The following is an 18,497-nucleotide window of genomic DNA, read 5'->3' as shown; positions in this document are numbered from 1 at the left end:
TGGTATAATATGGTTAAATATCAAGCAACTTCAAAGGTAAAGTAGCTCTATCTGGAAGTATTTACAACAGCATTGACAGGCTTAAGAGTCAAAACAGTTTTTTTTTCTCCTCATTGTTAACAAGCAATCAGGCAACCACTTAACAAACATCCAGCAATACTGCTGTCAAGCAATACATTAGGAGATGTGTAAGAGCAGCTCAGTGATACGATTCCCTCTAATTTTTTTCCTCCCTCCCTGTAGGGAAATATCTGATTTCCACTCACCATCTTGCAACAGTGTGGCTGAGATTGGGAATTCAGCAAAGTGAGCAAAAAGCCTGTCCCTCTAAATGATTGATGCACCACTCAAGAGTTGCATCATTTTATACATTGTTCTTGCTTTTTGTGTGATTTTCCCAGAAATGTTTATTAAAATACTGTTTCGGGGGCTCAGTTCAATGAATAATTGAGTCATACAGACCAAGAAGGTCCTAGGTTCGAGCTCTAGTCTATATGGAGTTACCTGATCTCAGCCAGGGTGATGGTAAGGGGCTACACTCCTGGTGACTAACTAGTGGCCCCTTCCAGGAGTGCTTGTGCATGGATGTAGGGGAAGGGCAGAGTTGGGTAAATTTTAACTCCCAAGATCAGGTGGGTTGGGGGCGGGTGGGGTGTAAAAATCCTCCGCTTTCAGAGTGGGACCGCATCCCAGCTCCAACACGCCCACTTCTGGGTTTAACCCAGGCAGGTTTGTCTAAGTGTGGAGAGCAGACACTAGGAAGTCCCACCCCCACTTAAAGCTGGCGGGTCGATGCTTAAAAGTGCAATGACCTCATTGAGATATTTGAGGTACTTAATATTTTGTGTATTGGAATAATAAAACAAATTTAACCTTACCTGTTCGGGTTAACAATCACTTCCAATTCACGTCCAGTGAGGGCAGGCGGGAAGAGCCGGACCCATGAGGTGAGTGCCTTTATTACACTGCTCGTGGGCCTGGTGGAGCAGGAGTGCTTCATCCAGGCTCAGCTGACCCCCCCCCCCCCCCCCCACCTCCGAATCTTCACCCGACCAGCGACCTCCGATCTCTTCCTCGCCCTGCCCCCGATCTCTTCTTGGGCCCCCTCGTCCCATGGTGTCCTCTGTAGTCGAATAGCCTGCTAAGCCTATCAAGGACCACACATCAATAACTGCTCTGGAGAGTGATCAGCATCTGTGGAACTGTATCCAAGCAAAGAGTCAACAGCCTCAAGAGAGATGGGGAGCAAAGGACTTTCTGCTTCAGTGTCATTTGTAAACTGCTTTAATTGTTGAGGGCTTTTTTTAAAAAAGAGGGACTGGAAAGGAAGCCTCATTGTAGCTGTCACTAACTGGAACCATCAACCTGCATCACTATTGTAATTTTTGTAGCCAAGAAAGTTATTACAGAAAATGTGTTCATTTTATAAACATTAAATATATCTAAAAATGAATGATTTAGATTGGAAGTTGCTACAATGTGATGTATATGTTACAATTGGGCCCTCTCCCAAGATTTATTCGGGTTCACAGCAAAAAGGCAGTTTCCATGAACAGACCTACATCTCTTAGGAGCTGAAACAAAGAACTTTATGCACATCATGTACGGGTTAGTATGTTCCAAGACTAACCGTTACCCTTTTACCAGTGTTGAGCACTGAAGAGTCATGTAGATTGTCAACCGTGCTCTTCTGCCCACTCTAAAAAGTGGGATGCACCACACCATCCATTTGTAACATTTAGGCAATACAATATTTAACTTACACGATACTTTAAGCTGTCCTGGAAATAGTAATAAGTCCAAAATCTTTGTGTCCTTTTAAGAACTTTTAGCCAAGTTTTTGATCAACTGCAGAGAGCTCCCCTGATGAACAGGCAACTGAACATCCCAGGACCAGTAAAGAGACATAGTCCTTTTTATCTTTGAGGTGAAGACCAACTGCTAGAAAGAACAGAGGGATTTTTTTCTCAAGGCAGGCAATCATGTTATTAATCAATTTTGCCTTTTTAGGTAGATGGTGTGTAAACAGCAGATTTCTGTCCATTCTGGTGGGTTTCACTTTTGACACCTGACTTGCATAGCAAATGGCTGACTTCGACAACAACCTCTGAGTGTCTGATAGGTGTCTTCACTTATTTAACAATTCAAAGACCTGAGGGAATTTCTGATGCAATTAACTAGTGAGTCCGGGAAAACATCTCAATCAGATAGCCTCCCATGGAAATGTAGATTTCCCTAGACAGTCTGTGTACTGTCTTTTGCATGCAAAGACAAAAAAGAACTCTTAAGAATGCAGTTACCTTTTTAAATGCATTGGGGTAGAGTTTCTGCTTGTTTACACCAGCAATATCAGCACAATTCGGGCGGAATTGGCCAAACCAGCCCAAAATATCGGGGAATTTTAAACGTGAGTTATGCCCAAAGCTACTTACGTTCATGTTTTCTGTGAACTTTTACACTGGATTCAATTCACCCTGATCAGGCCCCACCCACAAAGCTGACCACGCCCCCAGGTCAAAATTGCAAGATCCCTTAGCAGAGGGGTCAATAGCCAGGGGTATAGATTTAAAGTAATTGGTAGAAGGATTAGAGGGGAACTGAGGAAAAAAAATTTCACCCAGAGGGTGGTTGGGGTCTGAAACTCACTGCCTGAAAGGATGGTAGAGGCAGAAACCCTCATCACATTTAAAAGGTGTTTGGATGTGCACTTGAAGTGCCACAACCTACAAGGCTATGGACCAAGAGTTGGAAAGTGGGATTAGGCTGGATGGCTCTTTCTCGACCGGCACAGACACGATGTGCCGTAAATTTCTGTGATTTCTATGATTCCTCCGATTGTGCTAGTTAGGGAAGGCTCTTCAAATTACGCTCATTTTCTTAGGTGCACAGGCATTAATAGGTACGTTTTAAAAGTTTTTTCATCAAAATACATTTAATTTACTAAGAAACTGACTAGTGTACACCAATGATTAAATCATTATTAAATGGTTCAGTATAGATTTTTAGTCATTTTCAGTGATTTTAAATCAGATTATTCACAGGTGGAAGACGAGTTACCCTTATTAAAAATGCTTATTTTCGGTGATAAACCCATTTCCAGCTGTATTAATAAAATTGCACCTTAAATACATCAATGAATACTTTTAAACAAAGAAAAAAACCGGTTACATTCTATTACGCTGCCCGATTGCGCTGGTTCATTGAAGATTTTACGTTTGTGATTATGCAAATGAATTTTAGCGGAAACTTGAACTCTAACCTAACCAGCAAAATTTCGAGCGCAGTTTGGGTGCAATTTCCCAATTGCGCCCAAAGCGGAAGCACTACCCCATAATATTTTGGTCTATCTAAAATTTCATTATAGAGAAATTTAGTATCTTAGATCTCTGCTGCTGTGATATAAAAGCCAATGAGGTGTTAATGTACATTTCAGGAAAAAATGTCTGCTATTGCAAAGGTAGAAGAACAGAAACGAAGAGAGGAAGAAGCAGAACGTCAACTACTGTTGGCCGTGCAGAAGAAAGAACAAGAGCAACTCATGGAAGAAGAGAGGAGGAGGGAGTTTGAGGAAAGAGTCAAAGCTGTAGAAGGTATAAATCTAGAATAAGGAGCTTTAAAGCTCTGGCAATGAAAGGAGCAGAATTACAGCCAACAAGCTGTCTAACTGGTTCCCACCCATAATTATTCATATGGCACTGCCCAAAAGTGAGGAATGTCAATTGGTTACATGTCAACTAGTTACCCAACTGGACTGGAAGAGGTTTTAGAGCAGTTACCTGCCTGGCTGACCTTGAAGCTGGAGAATGATTGTTTTTGTATCGTCACACTCTTCCCTTGGAGAGTAGTGTAAAGCAGTGGAAGAATTCGCAGGCTGATTAACGAGCTGTGGCGTGAATTCACCTTCCATGACCGTAACTATCTTTAAACCAGTTGATAAGGTGGTTAGTCCAAATGATGGGGGAATTTTGTGGTCTTGTATCTTGAGGGTGGGTGGCATCCACACCCAGCGGATGTGAATATTCCACTGAATGTCAACCTAGAATTCAAAGCTGGAGCTCAGGTCTCCACTTGCTGGGACTGTCTGGAACCGGATTCGAACCCTGCACCTTCTGACTCAGAGACAGGAATGCTAGCACTAAGCCAAAGGCTCGCTCGTGCTCAGAATGGAGTAAATGTGCTGGTGGTATGGAACCAGGACATGTATATTTTTTCTTAGTGAAGCTCACTGACCTGGAATAAAGTACTTTCAGAAAAAGGAGCAATGTATTTTTAATGCACAGGATTCAACCATTTTGCTTTACTGTTGTTAATAGAAATGTGTAGCAACTCCAAATGGAAATTTCAACCATTATTTTCTGTTGTTTTAAATTTATCTACCAATGTTCTAATTCCCCAAATCCAAGTTAATATGTTTGCTTTTTGTCCTTTTACCTGTAAGCTGAAGATACATCTATTTCTTAAGGCAGTATTGGACGTTTCTAAATTATTTTTAAATGATTTTCTAAATATTTATTTTCTCCTCTTTATCCAGGTCGTGCTAAAAGGAGGAAGATGAGGGAAGAGCGAGCCTGGTTACTTTCTCAGGGAAAAGAACTGCCTCCTGAACTTATGAACCTAGAGCCACTCTTTCCGATAAAGAAAGATAAGAAGACAAAAGACTTGTATGTATATTTCTTTGGGGTGGGGGGGCGTTCAGTCTTCTGTACAGTGACTGATTCCTCTGAAAACTACAGGAAAAAATGAATAAAATTTACATAAAACCTCAATAAAGTGGAAGAAGTTGCTTGATGGTTAATGGAATCAAGCTGGAAATCCCCATCTGGATGATATTTATGAGTTTGGTAATTAAATAAGAGAAAGAATTGCATGGTATTTCAAATTGAATTAAAGGAATTCATTATGCACCTGAGGGTGGAAGCCATATGGCAGCCATGCTTTCTCATCAATGAGGATTCAACCTCAGTTAAAGACCATTGCTTTTCTGGTTGTAAACCAAAAGGAATAACACCCCTAGGATAATGTTTGTTTTTATATTAACACTCTCAACAAATACATTTAGGCTCCTATTTAGCAGCACCAATAAAACCCACCAGAATATTGCAATTTGAAATAGTACTTCAGAAGAAGATATGACAATAAATTTTACATTTGTATGCTCCTGACATGAAGCCTTGCCCGCCAGAAGCACATACTGGGAAATTGTGTGTGCACGATCCACAATTTCTACCTGTTACATAGAATTTACAGCACAGAAATAGGCGATTCAACCCAACTAGTCTATGCTGATGTTTATGCTCCACACGAGCCTCCTCCCTCCCCACTTCATCTCATTCTGTCAACATTCCTTTCTCCCTTAAAGGCATCTATGCGATTCACCTCAACTACTCCTTGTGGTAGTATGTTCCACATTCTAACCACCCGTTAATTTCAACAAATAGAAAATCACGGGCTGCACATGTGCAATTTCCCAACATATGCTCCTAGTAGATGAGGTTCCAAGCCAGAAACACACAATTGGAAAATTTACCATACTGAGAGAAGCTGTGCTTATGCTCCACAGCACAATAATAGTCTTCATTTAAGACTCAAACTATCCTCTGCCTATATTTTCATTTTGTAAACTGTACACTGCTTCCCTTCCCTCCCCTCTTTCTCCATCCATTACGGTTTACAACAGAAACTGGTGCGATGGAGACCTGTAGAATGTACTATGTCACAAAGTACACGGGAATCCTGCTCATCGCTAGTGCACAGACTTCAGATGAAGAGCCTAGACTGTGGTCATCTAGACTACTTAACATTATCACTCTAGAAATAGCACTCCTATTTCAGCAGTATTACCAAGCAGCAATATCTAGTGCACATAACTGTAGATGGAGTCTACAGATTCTGTGTCAAGAAGTAACTAGTGGGGTGCCACAAGGATCAGTGCTTGGGCCTCAGCTATATACAATCTATATTAATGACTTAGATGAAAGGACCGAGTGTAATGTACTCAAGTTTGCTGATGATACAAAGCTAGGTGGGAAAGTAAGCTGTGAGGAGGACGCAGAGTCTGCAAAGGGACATAGACAGGTTAAGTGAGTGGACAAGAAGTTGGCAGATGGAGTATAATGTGGGGAAACGTGAGGTTATTCACTTTGATAGGAAGGCTAGAAAAACAGAATATTTTTGAAATGGCGAGAAACTATTAAATGTTAGTGTTGAGGGATTTGGGATTTTTACACGAAACACGTAAAATTAATGTGCAGGTTCAGCAAGCAGTTAGGAAGAAAAATGGTATGTTGTACTCCAACCCCCTTGCAATAAAGGCCAAGACTAAGGAAGTCTTGTTGCAATTGTACAGGGCTTTGCTGAGACCATACCTGGAGTATTGTGTACACTTTTGGTCTCCTTATCGAAGGAAGGATATACTTGCCTTAGAGGGGGTGCAACAATGGTTCACTAGATTGATTCCTGGGATGACAGGGTTGCCCTTTGAGGAGAGATTGAGTCGAATGGGCCTGTACTCTCTGGAGTTTAGAAGAATGAGAGGTGATCTCATTGAAACATATAATATTCTGAGAGGAATTGACAGGATATACGCTGAGAGGCTGTTTCCCTTGGCTGGAGAGTCTAGAACTAGGAGGCATAGTCTCAGGATAAGGGGTCGACCATTTCGGACTGAGATGAGAAAATTTCTTCGCTCAGAGGGTTGTCTTTGGAACACTCTATCCCAGTGGATGCTCTGTCGTTGAGTATATTCAAGGCTGACATCGATAGATTTTGGCCTCTAAGGGAATCAAGGGATATGGGGATCGGGCGGGAAAGTGGAGTTGAGGTAGATGATCAGCCATGATCTTATTGAATGGTGGAGCAGGCTCGAGGGGCTGTCTGGCCTACTTCTGCTCCTATTTCTTATGTTAAACGCTAACTGTGTTTTTATCCCAAGCCATGCTTTTTGAATGAATAATTAATCTGAAATGTTCCTCACTTGCAGAAATGGTTAATAATATTAGAGAAAACTAATCAGTGTTATGTAAAATCAGTTATTGGTTGATTTTGAATCTCTTTCTTGTTCTAGATTTGAATTGGATGAAGATTACATTGCCATGTATAAAGGTAAGTGGGTAATTTTTTTAAGTCTGTTTTTAAATAACTTGGATGTTGTTTCATACATTTTAATAATATTTGCATAATATGTGATTCATTATTTACTTCCTTCAGTCCTAGATGCTGTAAAAGCCCACAAGGATTCTTGGCCCTTCCTTGAACCAGTAGATGAATCTTATGCCCCAAATTACTACGAAATAATTGAAGTAAGAGAATTGTACTTGTCACATTATATTCAGATATTTATTATTTAATGTATTAACTGTTGTACCTTAGATTGATCTTCTCTGCAAAAACAAGAGAAAAGTAATCAGCCAGACTTTATTTTCAGTACCAAAGTTCAACTGTTACTGCTTAAACTCATGGGTTTACAATGAGTTACACATTAAGGAAAGGGGTGATAGAATTTTGTAAAGAACATTAGGCACAATAAACTTGTAAATGAGGTTTCAGAGGAAAGAAGGGATAATTTACATCCACTTCGTTTGAATTAATGTCAACTGTTATTTTTCTTGCTTACCCTTGTTTGCTTAGCAGTAAATAATGGGAGGCTAAAATTTGAACTGGTGCCATATATTTAGTTGAACCATAAAGTGTGTGTGCTGAATTTGTGACGTGGAAAATTTCGTTCTCCTTGGGATCGCCTATTTCCAAGTGCAGATTGTAAAGTGATTCTAGAGTTGCTTGGTGATAAATTAATGTTGTGCATTGAGTAACTGCTGGTCATTTTGCAGTAACTCTGGAGGCATGGAAGTACTTAACAGCTTCACCAATATACTGAGTTGCTTCTTGTAAAAAAAAAACTTCTGATCAGTGACAACACAGTGGGATCCCATTTTTTTTAATGATTTTTTTTGTGTTCATCGAGATGAGAAGTGTTGGTGCTAGGGAATGAAACTCTTCTATTTCAAACACTCCGTGTCAGCATCAAGCATCTGGTGTAGAAGAGTTAGATGCAAATTAAAGCTCCATCTACGCTACTGCAATAATGTACTTCATCCCCAACCTCAGAAGACTACCTGCTACAGCACCACTGTGACATTTTTTCCATTTTCTACACCAGCCATCCTGTGTACTCTGAGGGTCTTACATAAGAACATAAGAAATAGGAGCAGGAGTAGGCCATACGGCCCCTCGAGCCTGCTCTGCCATGCAGTAAGATCATGACTGATCTTTCACCTCAACTCCACTTTCCCGCCCGATCCCCATATCCTTTGATTTCCCCAGGAGTCCAAAAATCTATCGATCTCAGTCTTGAATATAATGTATAAATGCGTAGGCTTCAAGGAGCTCTTGAAACATTTGCCTGAGGAAGGAGAAAATCTCCGAAAGCTTGTGAATTTAAAATAAAATTGCTGGACTATAACTTGGTGTTGTAAAATTGTTTACAATTGAATATACTCAATGACTGAGCATCCACAGCCCTCTGGGGTAGAGAGTTCCAAAGATTCACAACCCTCTGAGTGAAGAAATTTCTCCTCATCTCTTACTTTGAGACTATGTCCCCTAGTTCTAGACTCTCCAGCCAGGGGAAACAACCTCTCAGCATCTACCCAGTCTAACCCTCTCAGAATCTTGTATGTTTCAATGAGATCACCTCTCATTCTTCTGAACTCCAGAGAGTATAGTCCCATTCTACTTAATGTCTCCTCATGGGATAACACTCTCATTCCAGGAATCAATCTACTGAACCTTAGTTGCACCACCACTAAGGCAAGTATATCCTTCCTTAGATAAGGAGATCAAAACTGTACGCAGTACTCTAGATGTGCTCTCACCAAAGCCCTATACAATTGTAGCATGACTTCCTTACTCTTGAACTCCACTCCCTTGCAATAAAGGCCAACATGCCATTTGCCTTCCTAATTGTTTGCTGTACCTAAATACTAACTCTGTGTTTCTTGTACGAGGACACCCAGATCTCTCTGTACACTAACATTTAATAGTTTCTCATCATTTTAAAAAGTATTCTGCTTTTCTAGTCTTCCTACCAAAGTGATTAATCTCACATTTCCCCACATTATACTCCATCTGCCACCTTCTTGCCCACTCACTTAACCTGCCTGTATCCCTTTGCAGACTTTGTGTCCCCTTCACAGCTTACTTTCCCACCTACCTTTGTGTCGTCAGCAAACTTGGATACATTACACGTGGTCCCTTCATCTAAGTCATTAATATACATTGTAAATAGCTGAGGCCCCAGCACTGATCTTTGCGGCACCTCACAAGTTACAGCCTGCGAAACTGAAAATGACCCGTTTATCCTACTCTCTGTTTTCTAACCGTTAACCAATCCTCTATCCATACTAATATGACTCCCAACCCAATGAATCCTTATCTTACATAGCAACCTTTTATGTGGCACCTTATCAAATGCCTTTTGGAAATCCAAATTTATTACATCCACTTGTTCCTCTTTATCTAACCTTCTAGTTACATCCTCAAAGAACTCTAATAAAGTTGTTAAACACGATTTCCCTTTCATGAAACCATGTTGACTCTGCCTAATCATATTATGATTTTCTAACTGTCCTGTTATTACTTCATTAATAATGGATTCCAGCATTTTTCTGATGACTGATGTCAGGCTAACTGGCCCGTAGTTCCCTGTTTTCTCTCTCCCTCCTTCCTTGAATAGCGGTTTTAGATTTGCTACCTTTGAATCCGCTGCAACTGTTCTAGAATCTAGGGAATTTTGGAAGATCACAACCAATGCATCCACTATCTCTGTAGCCACCTCTTTGGAACCCTAGGATGAAGGCCGTCAGGTCCAGTGGATTTGTCAGCTTTTATTCCCATTAGTTTGTCTGGTACTTTTTCTCTATTGTTTTAAGTTTCTCAATCTCCATTTGCCTCTTGGTTCCCCACTATTTCTGGTATGCTTTTTGTGTCTTCTACTGTGAAGACAGATACAAAATATTTGTTTAACATCTCTGCCATTTACTTATTCCCCATTATAATTTCTCCTGTCTCAGCCTCTAAGGAACCAACATTTACTTTTGCTACTCTCTCCCTTTTTGCATACTTTTAGAAGCTTTTACAATCTGTTTTTATATTTCTTGCTAGTTTACTCTCATTCTATTTTCTCCCTTTTTATCAATTGTCTGGTCATCCTTTGCTGGTTTCTAAAACTCTCCAATCCTCAGCCTTACTACTATTCTTCGCAACATTATTAGCCTTTTCTTTTAATCTAATACTATCCTTAACTACTTCAGTTAGCCACGGATGGATTGCTTTTCCCGTAGAGTTTTTATTTCTCAATGGAATGTATATTCGCTGAGAATTCTGAAATATTTCTTTAAATATCTGCCACTGCTTATCTACCATCATACCTTTTAATCTAATTTTCCAATTTATCTTGGCCAACTCGCCCCTCATACCTATGTAATTAGCTTTATTTAAGTTTAAGACTCTAGTTTCGGACTTGAGTATGTCACTCTCAAACTCAAAGTGAAATTCCATCATATTATGATCACCCTTCCCCAAAGGATCCTTTACTATGAGATTACTAATTAACCCTGTCTCATTATACAAGACCAGATCGAAAATAGCCTGTTCCCTGGCTGGTTCCACGACGTATTATTCTAGGAAACTGTCTCGAATGCATTCTATGAACTTGTCCTCCAATTTGATTTGCCCAGTCTATATAAAGATTGAAGTCCCCTACGATTATTGCATTACCTTTGTTATAAGCTCCTATTATTCCTTGATTAATATGCTGTCCAATGGTATAGCTGCTTTTAGGAGGCCTATAAACTACTCTCACCAGTTTTATCTGCCCATTGTTATTTCTTATTTCCACCCAGACTGATTCTACGTCCTGATCTTCCGAGCCAAGATCCTTTCTCACTACTGTCCTTGTCATCCTTTATTATCAGGGCTACTCCCCCTCCTTTTCCATTCTGTCTGTCTTTCCGAAACATCAAGTATCCTGGAATATTTAGTTCCCAACCTTGGTCACCTTGCAACCACGTCTCTATAATGGCTATTAGATCAAATCCATTTATCTCTATTTGTGCCATTAATTCGTCTATCTTGTTACGAATGCTTTGTGCATTCAGATAAAGAGCCTTTCATTTTAACTTTTTACCATTATTCCCTGCTTTGACCTTATTCGTTGATGCACTATTTCCGTTAAACACTGGCCTTTCCTTTCACACTCTGCTTATCCTTACCCAAATTGCTACACTGCTCTATTGCCTTGTCTTTTCACTTTAGATTTCTAAATTTCCCCTCACCTGACCCCTCCTCTCCACCCCCCCCCCCACCCTTTTTTAGTTTAAAGCCCTATCTACAGCCCTAGTTATTCAATTCGCCAGGACACTGGTCCCAGCCTGGTTTAAGTGGTGCCTGTCCGAACGGAACAGCTGCCTCTTTCCCCAGTACTGGTGCCAGTGCCCCATGAATCGAATTTACCAATTAATGCTGAATTAGGAACAGTTTTGTGTTGTAGGCCCATGCCTGCTAGGAAATGGATTGACTCAACCTAATTCTGGTGGTGAAGCTGCAGTGGACTAATACCCACATGTAATATAGGATTACAACAGGAAAGGATGTAACTATGAAACCACCTATGAGATTAGCCAAGAAAAGCACTAGGTCACTCGTGTCATGTGAGTGACCAGCAAACAGAGTTTTATTCTGTTGCCTTTTTAAAATCCTCTTGAACACAAATACTTTAATTTTTCAATGGTTTCTTTTTGGCATACTGTATTAAACAATTTTTCTCAATCACTTCCTTAAACTTTGCTTTTAAAATTTTCAGACACCTATGGATCTATCCACCATTGAAAGAAAACTTAATGAGAAACAATATAATGTGAAAGAAGAATTTGTTGCTGATATGAAGGTTATGTTTGAAGATTGTCTGGAATATAACGGTGAAGGAAATGGTGAGTCAGGAGCAATACATTTTTACCATTTTTATCAACATTGTATAACAATTAAGTGTGAATTAAGAACCGAATCCAAGTATCTTAAGAGCTCAGCATCTGAATCCGCATAAATTGTGATGATTTCACAAGTTGAGGAGAGAGGGGGAACTTTGTGGCACAGTGAGTTAGCACATTTCCCTTTCCTCTGTGGGACCGCAGTTTGAATGTACCCTGGATTTATGGCTATTTGCATAAATCAACAGGCACCCACAATAGTTTTGGTGCAACTTGGATGCCCATTCAGCACTTGAAAACAACATGGCAACAAAGCCAGGAGACCAGCTTAAAAGTGCAACTAATTTTCAGATTGGGCCTCTTTGTATGTGCTCTCATTTCTGGGGTGTTCCAGGCCCTGATCCTGGCCTGGAACACCACTTTGGGCCTCATTTATGTACTCCAATGAACTGGATACTGGCATCCGGTTCAATCAGGGCTCAAGATGGGAGCAGGAGGAAATCTGGCAGATGATGCCATCCTACAGGCCCTGCCTCCTTTTGCAATGCCAGGCTTCCGGACCAGACAGAACTTCTGTCTGTCATTGCTGCCACAGGAAATTGCTGCGACCTGCTCTACGGAGTGGAGACTCAATGTTATATATACGAAAGGAAAGGCTTGAATTCCTGGAGAAGGAATGTAGGAAATTAGGAAGCAGCCTTAGGAGCAGGACTTCAAGGGTGGTAATCTCTGGATTACTCCCCCAGCCACATGCTAGAATAGGGAAGGATAAGAAGACTAGGGAGCTCAACATATGGCTATAGAGGTAGTGTCAGGATGAGGGTTTCTGTCTTATGTGGCATGGATAACACATAAGATGGGTGCTGTTCTGCAAGATGGGCTACTCCTGAACAGGAAGGGAGCTAATGACCTGGCAGAACGGACAAAAAGGAAAGGGAAGTGAAGTCATTTAAACTAGGAAAGAAGCAGGGCAGGGAAAATAAAGGCTATCAGAAAGAGGAAGTAATGGTAGAAATAGATGAGGGGAAAATATACAAGTAAAGAAGGGTTTAACAAAAAGGATAATACACAAGGAATAAAGGATATAGAGGAAAAAAAATCAAATTGAGATAATGGAATGAGGTGCTATTTTGGACCAAAAAAAATCAAGGAAAAAGGTGTAGTATTAAATACTAACACAAAATATGATAACAGTGTGTAAGTTGCAATGCTCAGAGTGGGAAACAAACTGGGTGAGACCCAGATGGTGTGTTTCCTCCCTCGTGTCAGGGTAAAGGACATCACTGAGAGGGCGCAGAACATTTTGAGGGGGGAAGGGGAACAGCCATAAGTCGTGGTCCATGTGGAAACCAATGACGTAGGAAGGAAAAGGGTCGAGGTCCTGCTGTCAGAGTTTCAGGAGCTAGGGAGGAAGTTTAAAAAGTAGCACCTCAAAGGTAGTAATCTCTGGATTACTCTGTGTCCATGCTAGTAAGTATAGGAATAGAAGGATAAGACAGGTTAATGCGTGGCAAGAGAAATTGTGCAGGAGGGAGGGGTTCAGATTCCTGGGGCATTGGGACCAGTTTTGGGGCAGGAGGGATCTGCTCAAGATGCACGGGCTGCACCTCAACGGAGCTGGGACCAGTGTCCTCGCGGGGAGGTTAACTAGTGCCGTGGGGGAGGGTTTAAACTAATTCGACTAGAGGTGGGCATCAGGATGAAACATTGGAGAGGAGAAACAAGATGTGCAGCGGACTGGGAGAGGCAAATAGCACTAGAGTAAAAAAAAAAGTTCAGAAATAGGGATCAGCAGACAGGGCGCAAACTCGAGGCAGTCTAAAATGAGTTTGGTGTGCATGTGCGGAAAAGCACATAGCGTAGTAAATAAGGTTAGTGAGCTGCAGGCACAAGTTGCTACATGGGACTGTGATATAGTGGCAATAACAGAGACCTGGCTCAAAGATGGGGAGGATTGAGAAGTTAATATTCCTGGCTACAAGGTGTTCAGGAAAGATAGGGAGCGAAAGTAAGGAGGGGGTGGCAGTATTGATCAAAGAAACTATTATGGCATTGGAAAGGGATGATGTAGTTGAGGGGCCAAAGAATCTATTTGAATTAAGGAACAATAGAGGAGCCAGTGCTCTACTGGGTGTATACTTTAGGCGACCAGATAGTGGGAAGGAGATAGAGGAGCAAATTTGCAGGCAAATTACAGAAAGATGCAAGAACTATAGAGTAGTGATAATGGGAGACTTCAATTATCCCAATATAAACGGAGATAGTAACAGTGCAAAGGGCAAAAAGGGGGTGGAATTCTTGAAATGTATACAAGAGAACTTTCTTGATCAGTGTGTTTCCAGCCCAATGAGAAAGGAAGCCGTGCTGGATCTAGTTCTGGGGAATGAAGTGGGACAAGTGGAGCATGTTTCAGTGGGGGTGCATTTGGGGCACAGTGATCATAATATCATCAGGTTTAGAATAATTATGGAAAAAGACAGGAACAATCAAGCATAAAAATTCTTAACTAGAGGAGGGCTAATTACAGTGAGTTTAAAAAAAGGATCTTGCCCAGGTGGATTGGAATCAAAAATTGTTAGGCACAACAGTAATTGAACAATGGGAAGTCTTCAAGGAGGAGATGGTTCGAGTACAGAGTAGACACGTTTCCATGAGAGGGAAAGGAAAGATATCCAAAGCTAGAGCTCCCTGGATGACTAAAGACATAGAGGTTAAAATGAACAGAAAAAAGGAGGCATATGATAATATCAGAGTCATAATATAGTAGAGAACAAAGCTAAATACAGAAAGTACAGAGGAGATCTAAAAAAGGAAACGAGGGGCAAACAGAGAGTATGAGAATGGATGAGTGGCTAACATAAAAGTCTTCTATAAACATATAAATAGTAAAAGGGTAGTCAAAGGAAGGATGGGACTAATTAGGGACAAAAAGGAGATCTCATTGTGGAGGCAGAAGGTATTGCTGAGGTAATAAATGAATACTTCGCATGTTGGAAATATATCGTAGTTCCTTCATCGTCGCTGGGTCAAAATCCTGGAACTCCCTACCTAACAGCACTGTGAGAGATCCTTCACCACACGGACTGCAGCGGTTCAAGAAGGCGGCTCACCACTACCTTCTCAAGGGCAATTAGGGATGGGCAATAAATGCTGGCCTCGCCAGCGATGCCCACATCCCATGAACGAATAATTTAAAAAAAGTCTTCACTAGAGACTTTTAGTAACAATTTTGGATAGGATAAAAAAAGAAGAGAAGGTAATTAAAAGGTTGGCAGTACTCAAAATAGAAAAGCCACCCGGTCCAGATGGGATGCATCCTAGGTTACTGACGGAAATACGGGTGGAAATTGCAGAGGCTCTGGCCACAATCTTCCAATCCTCCTTAGATATGGGAATGGTGCCAGAGGACTGGAGAATTGCAAATGTTACACACATGTTGAAAAGTGGGGGGGAGAGGAATAAACCTGGCAATTACAGGACAGTCAGCCTAATGTTGGTTGTGGGGAAACTGAGACAATAATCTGGGACAAAATTAATTGGCACTTGGAAAAGTATGGGCTAAAAACTGAAAGTCAGCACGGATTTGTTGAAGGAAAATCGTGTTTGACTAACTTCAATGAGTTCTTTTGATGAAGTAATGGAGAGGGTTGATGAGGGTAGTGCGGTTGATATTGTCTATCTGGACTTTCAAAAGTCATTTGATAAAGTACCACATAATAGACTTGTTAGCAAAATAAAACCCATGGAATTAAAGGGATAGTAGCAGCGCGGATACAAAATTGGCTTCGGGACAGAAAGCAGAGAGTAGTGGTGATCGGTTGTTTTTCAGACTGAAGGGAAGTATACCGTGGTGTTCCCCAGGGGTCGGTGTTTGGACCACTGCTCCTTTTGATATATATTAATGACCTGGACTTGGGTATACAGGGTATAATTTAAAAGTTTGCAGATGTCATGAAACTCAGAAACGTAGTAAACAATGTGGAGGATAGTTACAGACTTCAGGAGGACATAGACAGACTGGTGAAACGGGCAAACACATGGCATATGAAGTTTAACGCAGAGAAGTGTGAAGTGATACATAGGAAAAACGAGCAGAGGCAATATAAACTAAATGGTACAAGTTTAAATGGAGTGCAGGAACAGAGAGAACTGGGGGTGTATATAAACAAATATTTGAAGGTGGCAGGACAAGTTGAGAAGGCTATTAAAAAAAAAAAGCATTTGGGATCCTGGGCTTTATTAAGAGGTATAGGACTCGATTTTAAAACGGAGCCAGGAAGGAGGCGGGGGTGTCAATTTGAGGTTGGAAAACCACATTAGCCCGGGTTTCCCGGCCATCATTACGATTTTGACGTAAGGACGCCTTTTTTTTTGTTGGTTTCCTGTCCGACTGACCGGCTGATTGACGGGCTGGTCTCAGTCAGACGGGAGACCAGCCAGGGAGAGGACATCTTCAGATAAGTCTGGAGGTATATCTTTGTATGGGTGGGCGCTGGGGTCGCAAGTCATGGGGAATGGGATCGGGGGTCAGTCACGGGGGGGTGGGGGCGGAATCGGGGGTCCGCAATCATTGAGGGGAAGGTTCGGGGTTGGGGGGGGAGGGTCAGGGGATCGGGATCGGAGGGGGAGGATAGGATCGGGGTCGGGCGTCTGCGATCAGTCGTGGGGGGGAGGTGGGGGGGAAGCACTCCTGCTCCTCCGGGCCCACAAGCTGTGCCTTGTGCCTTGTGCCTTTCTGGGCATCTACCTGTTAGTCTCGGGCCTTCTCGCCTCCTTTCACAAGGCGTAAAACAGAAAGCCCAGGAATCCCGGCCCCCCGGGGTTGAAATCTGGAATTAGTGAAAAATGGAGGTCTGACGCCTCCTTAAAAGGTTTTAAGGCCCGACCCGCCTCCTGAGAGCGGGTTGGTCGCCCACCCCCATGAAAACTGGAAATGGGCGGGTTGGGGATGGGTCTGAAATGGTGGCAATTTTCAATGTCCCCCCCGCCCCTAACCCACCCGTTTTTTAATTTGAAAATCGAGCCCATAGAGTACAAAAGTAAGGAAGTTATGCTAAACCTTTATAAAACACTGGTTAGGCCTCAGCTGGAGTATTGTGTTCAATTCTGGGCACCGCACTTTAGGAAGGATATCAAGGCCTTAGAGAGGGTGCAGAAGAGATTTACTGGAATAATACCAGGGATGAAGGACTTAAGTTATGTGGAGAGACTGGAGAAGCTGGGGTTGTTCTCCTTAGAGCAGTGAAGGTTAAGAGGAGATTTGATAGAAATATTCAAAATCGTGAATGGTTTTGATAGAGTTAGTAAGGAAAAACGGTTTCCAGCGGCAGACAGGTCGCTAACCAGAGGACACAGATTTAAGGTAATTGGCAAAAGAACCAGCGGCGACATGAGGAAACATTGTTTTACTCAGCGAGTTGTAATGATCTGGAATGCACTGCCTGAAAGGGTGGTGAAAGCAGATTCAATAGTAACTTTCAAAAGGGAATTGGATAAATACTTGAAGAGAAAAAAATTACAGGCTGTGAGGAAAGAGCAGGGGAGTGGGACAAATTGGATAGCTCTTTCAAAGAGCCGCCACAGGCACAATGGGTTGAATGGCCTCCTTCTGTGCTGTACTTACTGTGATAGGAGCACCTTTGCCTGGACACCTCAGCATTCAATTGTTCTTGACTGCTACTTTCACCTTCAAGAAAAGTGTGCTATGCAGCATTAGTAGAATGAAAGAGTTTGTGTAAAAGGGCATTGGTTGTGTATGATGCTTCAAATGGTGCTTCCCAGAGGGGCAGCAGTTCAAAACTTGGGTTTATACCATAGTTGATCTGCCCCATTAAAAAAAAATGTGAGCAAATTTGAAGACTGCAATTACTTTCACCTTCCTCCTGATACCAGCAAACTTAATTTTCATTGGGTTATGAGCCTGCATTAACTCAGTTGGCAATCTTCCTCAGCTACATGTGTGCTTTTACCAGAGAATGGCCTTCGGCCCCAAAAAGGGCCATCTTCCTTTGGTGCATCTCTTGCAGCAGGAACTCCGACCCTGCAGCATCAAAGGTAGCAGTGCTGCCCGCATATCTCTGCTAACCCATTATAAACAATTAGTCAACTTTTTCTTTGCTACTGCAACTTCTTTATTGGTGACTTGCTGCCTTTGAAGTGCTGTTGCCTTATGGAATTTTCCACTTCCCAGCCAAGTGTGTGATAGGCCAAGCTGTCTGGACAAGCTTTTCATGTGTCAGTAGCCTATTCAAATTAGAGACACGGCCCAAGGGCCATCTCAACACCATTTTTGCTATTATCTGTAAATTTCCTACAGAACCCAAAGGAGATCAAAAACTGAGGTTCTTAGGCATAAACCCATGCCCCACTGGTCTTTAGCACAAGTTGTCACCTGGCAGTTAAGTGTTTGTAAATTAATTATGGTGTATCTTGTCCTGCTGCTGTGTAAAATGTTATTTCATCTGCAAATTATCCATATTTGGATATGTAAATTATTAGTCCTGCTGGAAGTGAAGT

General features: G+C 41.7%; 1 protein-coding gene across 1 annotated transcript in view; it reads left to right on the top strand.

Moving 5' to 3' along the window:
- cecr2 (CECR2 histone acetyl-lysine reader) overlaps nucleotides 1–18,497 on the top strand; it is a 142,945-nt gene that overhangs the window by 77,676 nt on the left and 46,772 nt on the right. Inside the window, exons 9-13 of the mRNA XM_067999628.1 lie at nucleotides 3,434–3,590; nucleotides 4,532–4,661; nucleotides 7,064–7,101; nucleotides 7,207–7,298; nucleotides 11,858–11,984. Of these exons, the coding sequence (XP_067855729.1) occupies nucleotides 3,434–3,590; nucleotides 4,532–4,661; nucleotides 7,064–7,101; nucleotides 7,207–7,298; nucleotides 11,858–11,984 (544 nt within the window). The remainder of the gene's footprint in view (nucleotides 1–3,433; nucleotides 3,591–4,531; nucleotides 4,662–7,063; nucleotides 7,102–7,206; nucleotides 7,299–11,857; nucleotides 11,985–18,497) is intronic.

The sequence above is a fragment of the Heptranchias perlo genome, chromosome 18, assembly GCF_035084215.1.
Source record: "Heptranchias perlo isolate sHepPer1 chromosome 18, sHepPer1.hap1, whole genome shotgun sequence".
NCBI classification, from domain to species: domain Eukaryota; kingdom Metazoa; phylum Chordata; class Chondrichthyes; order Hexanchiformes; family Hexanchidae; genus Heptranchias; species Heptranchias perlo.
Note: the sequence above shows the minus strand (reverse complement) of the source record. Positions and strands in the feature narration are given on the sequence as shown.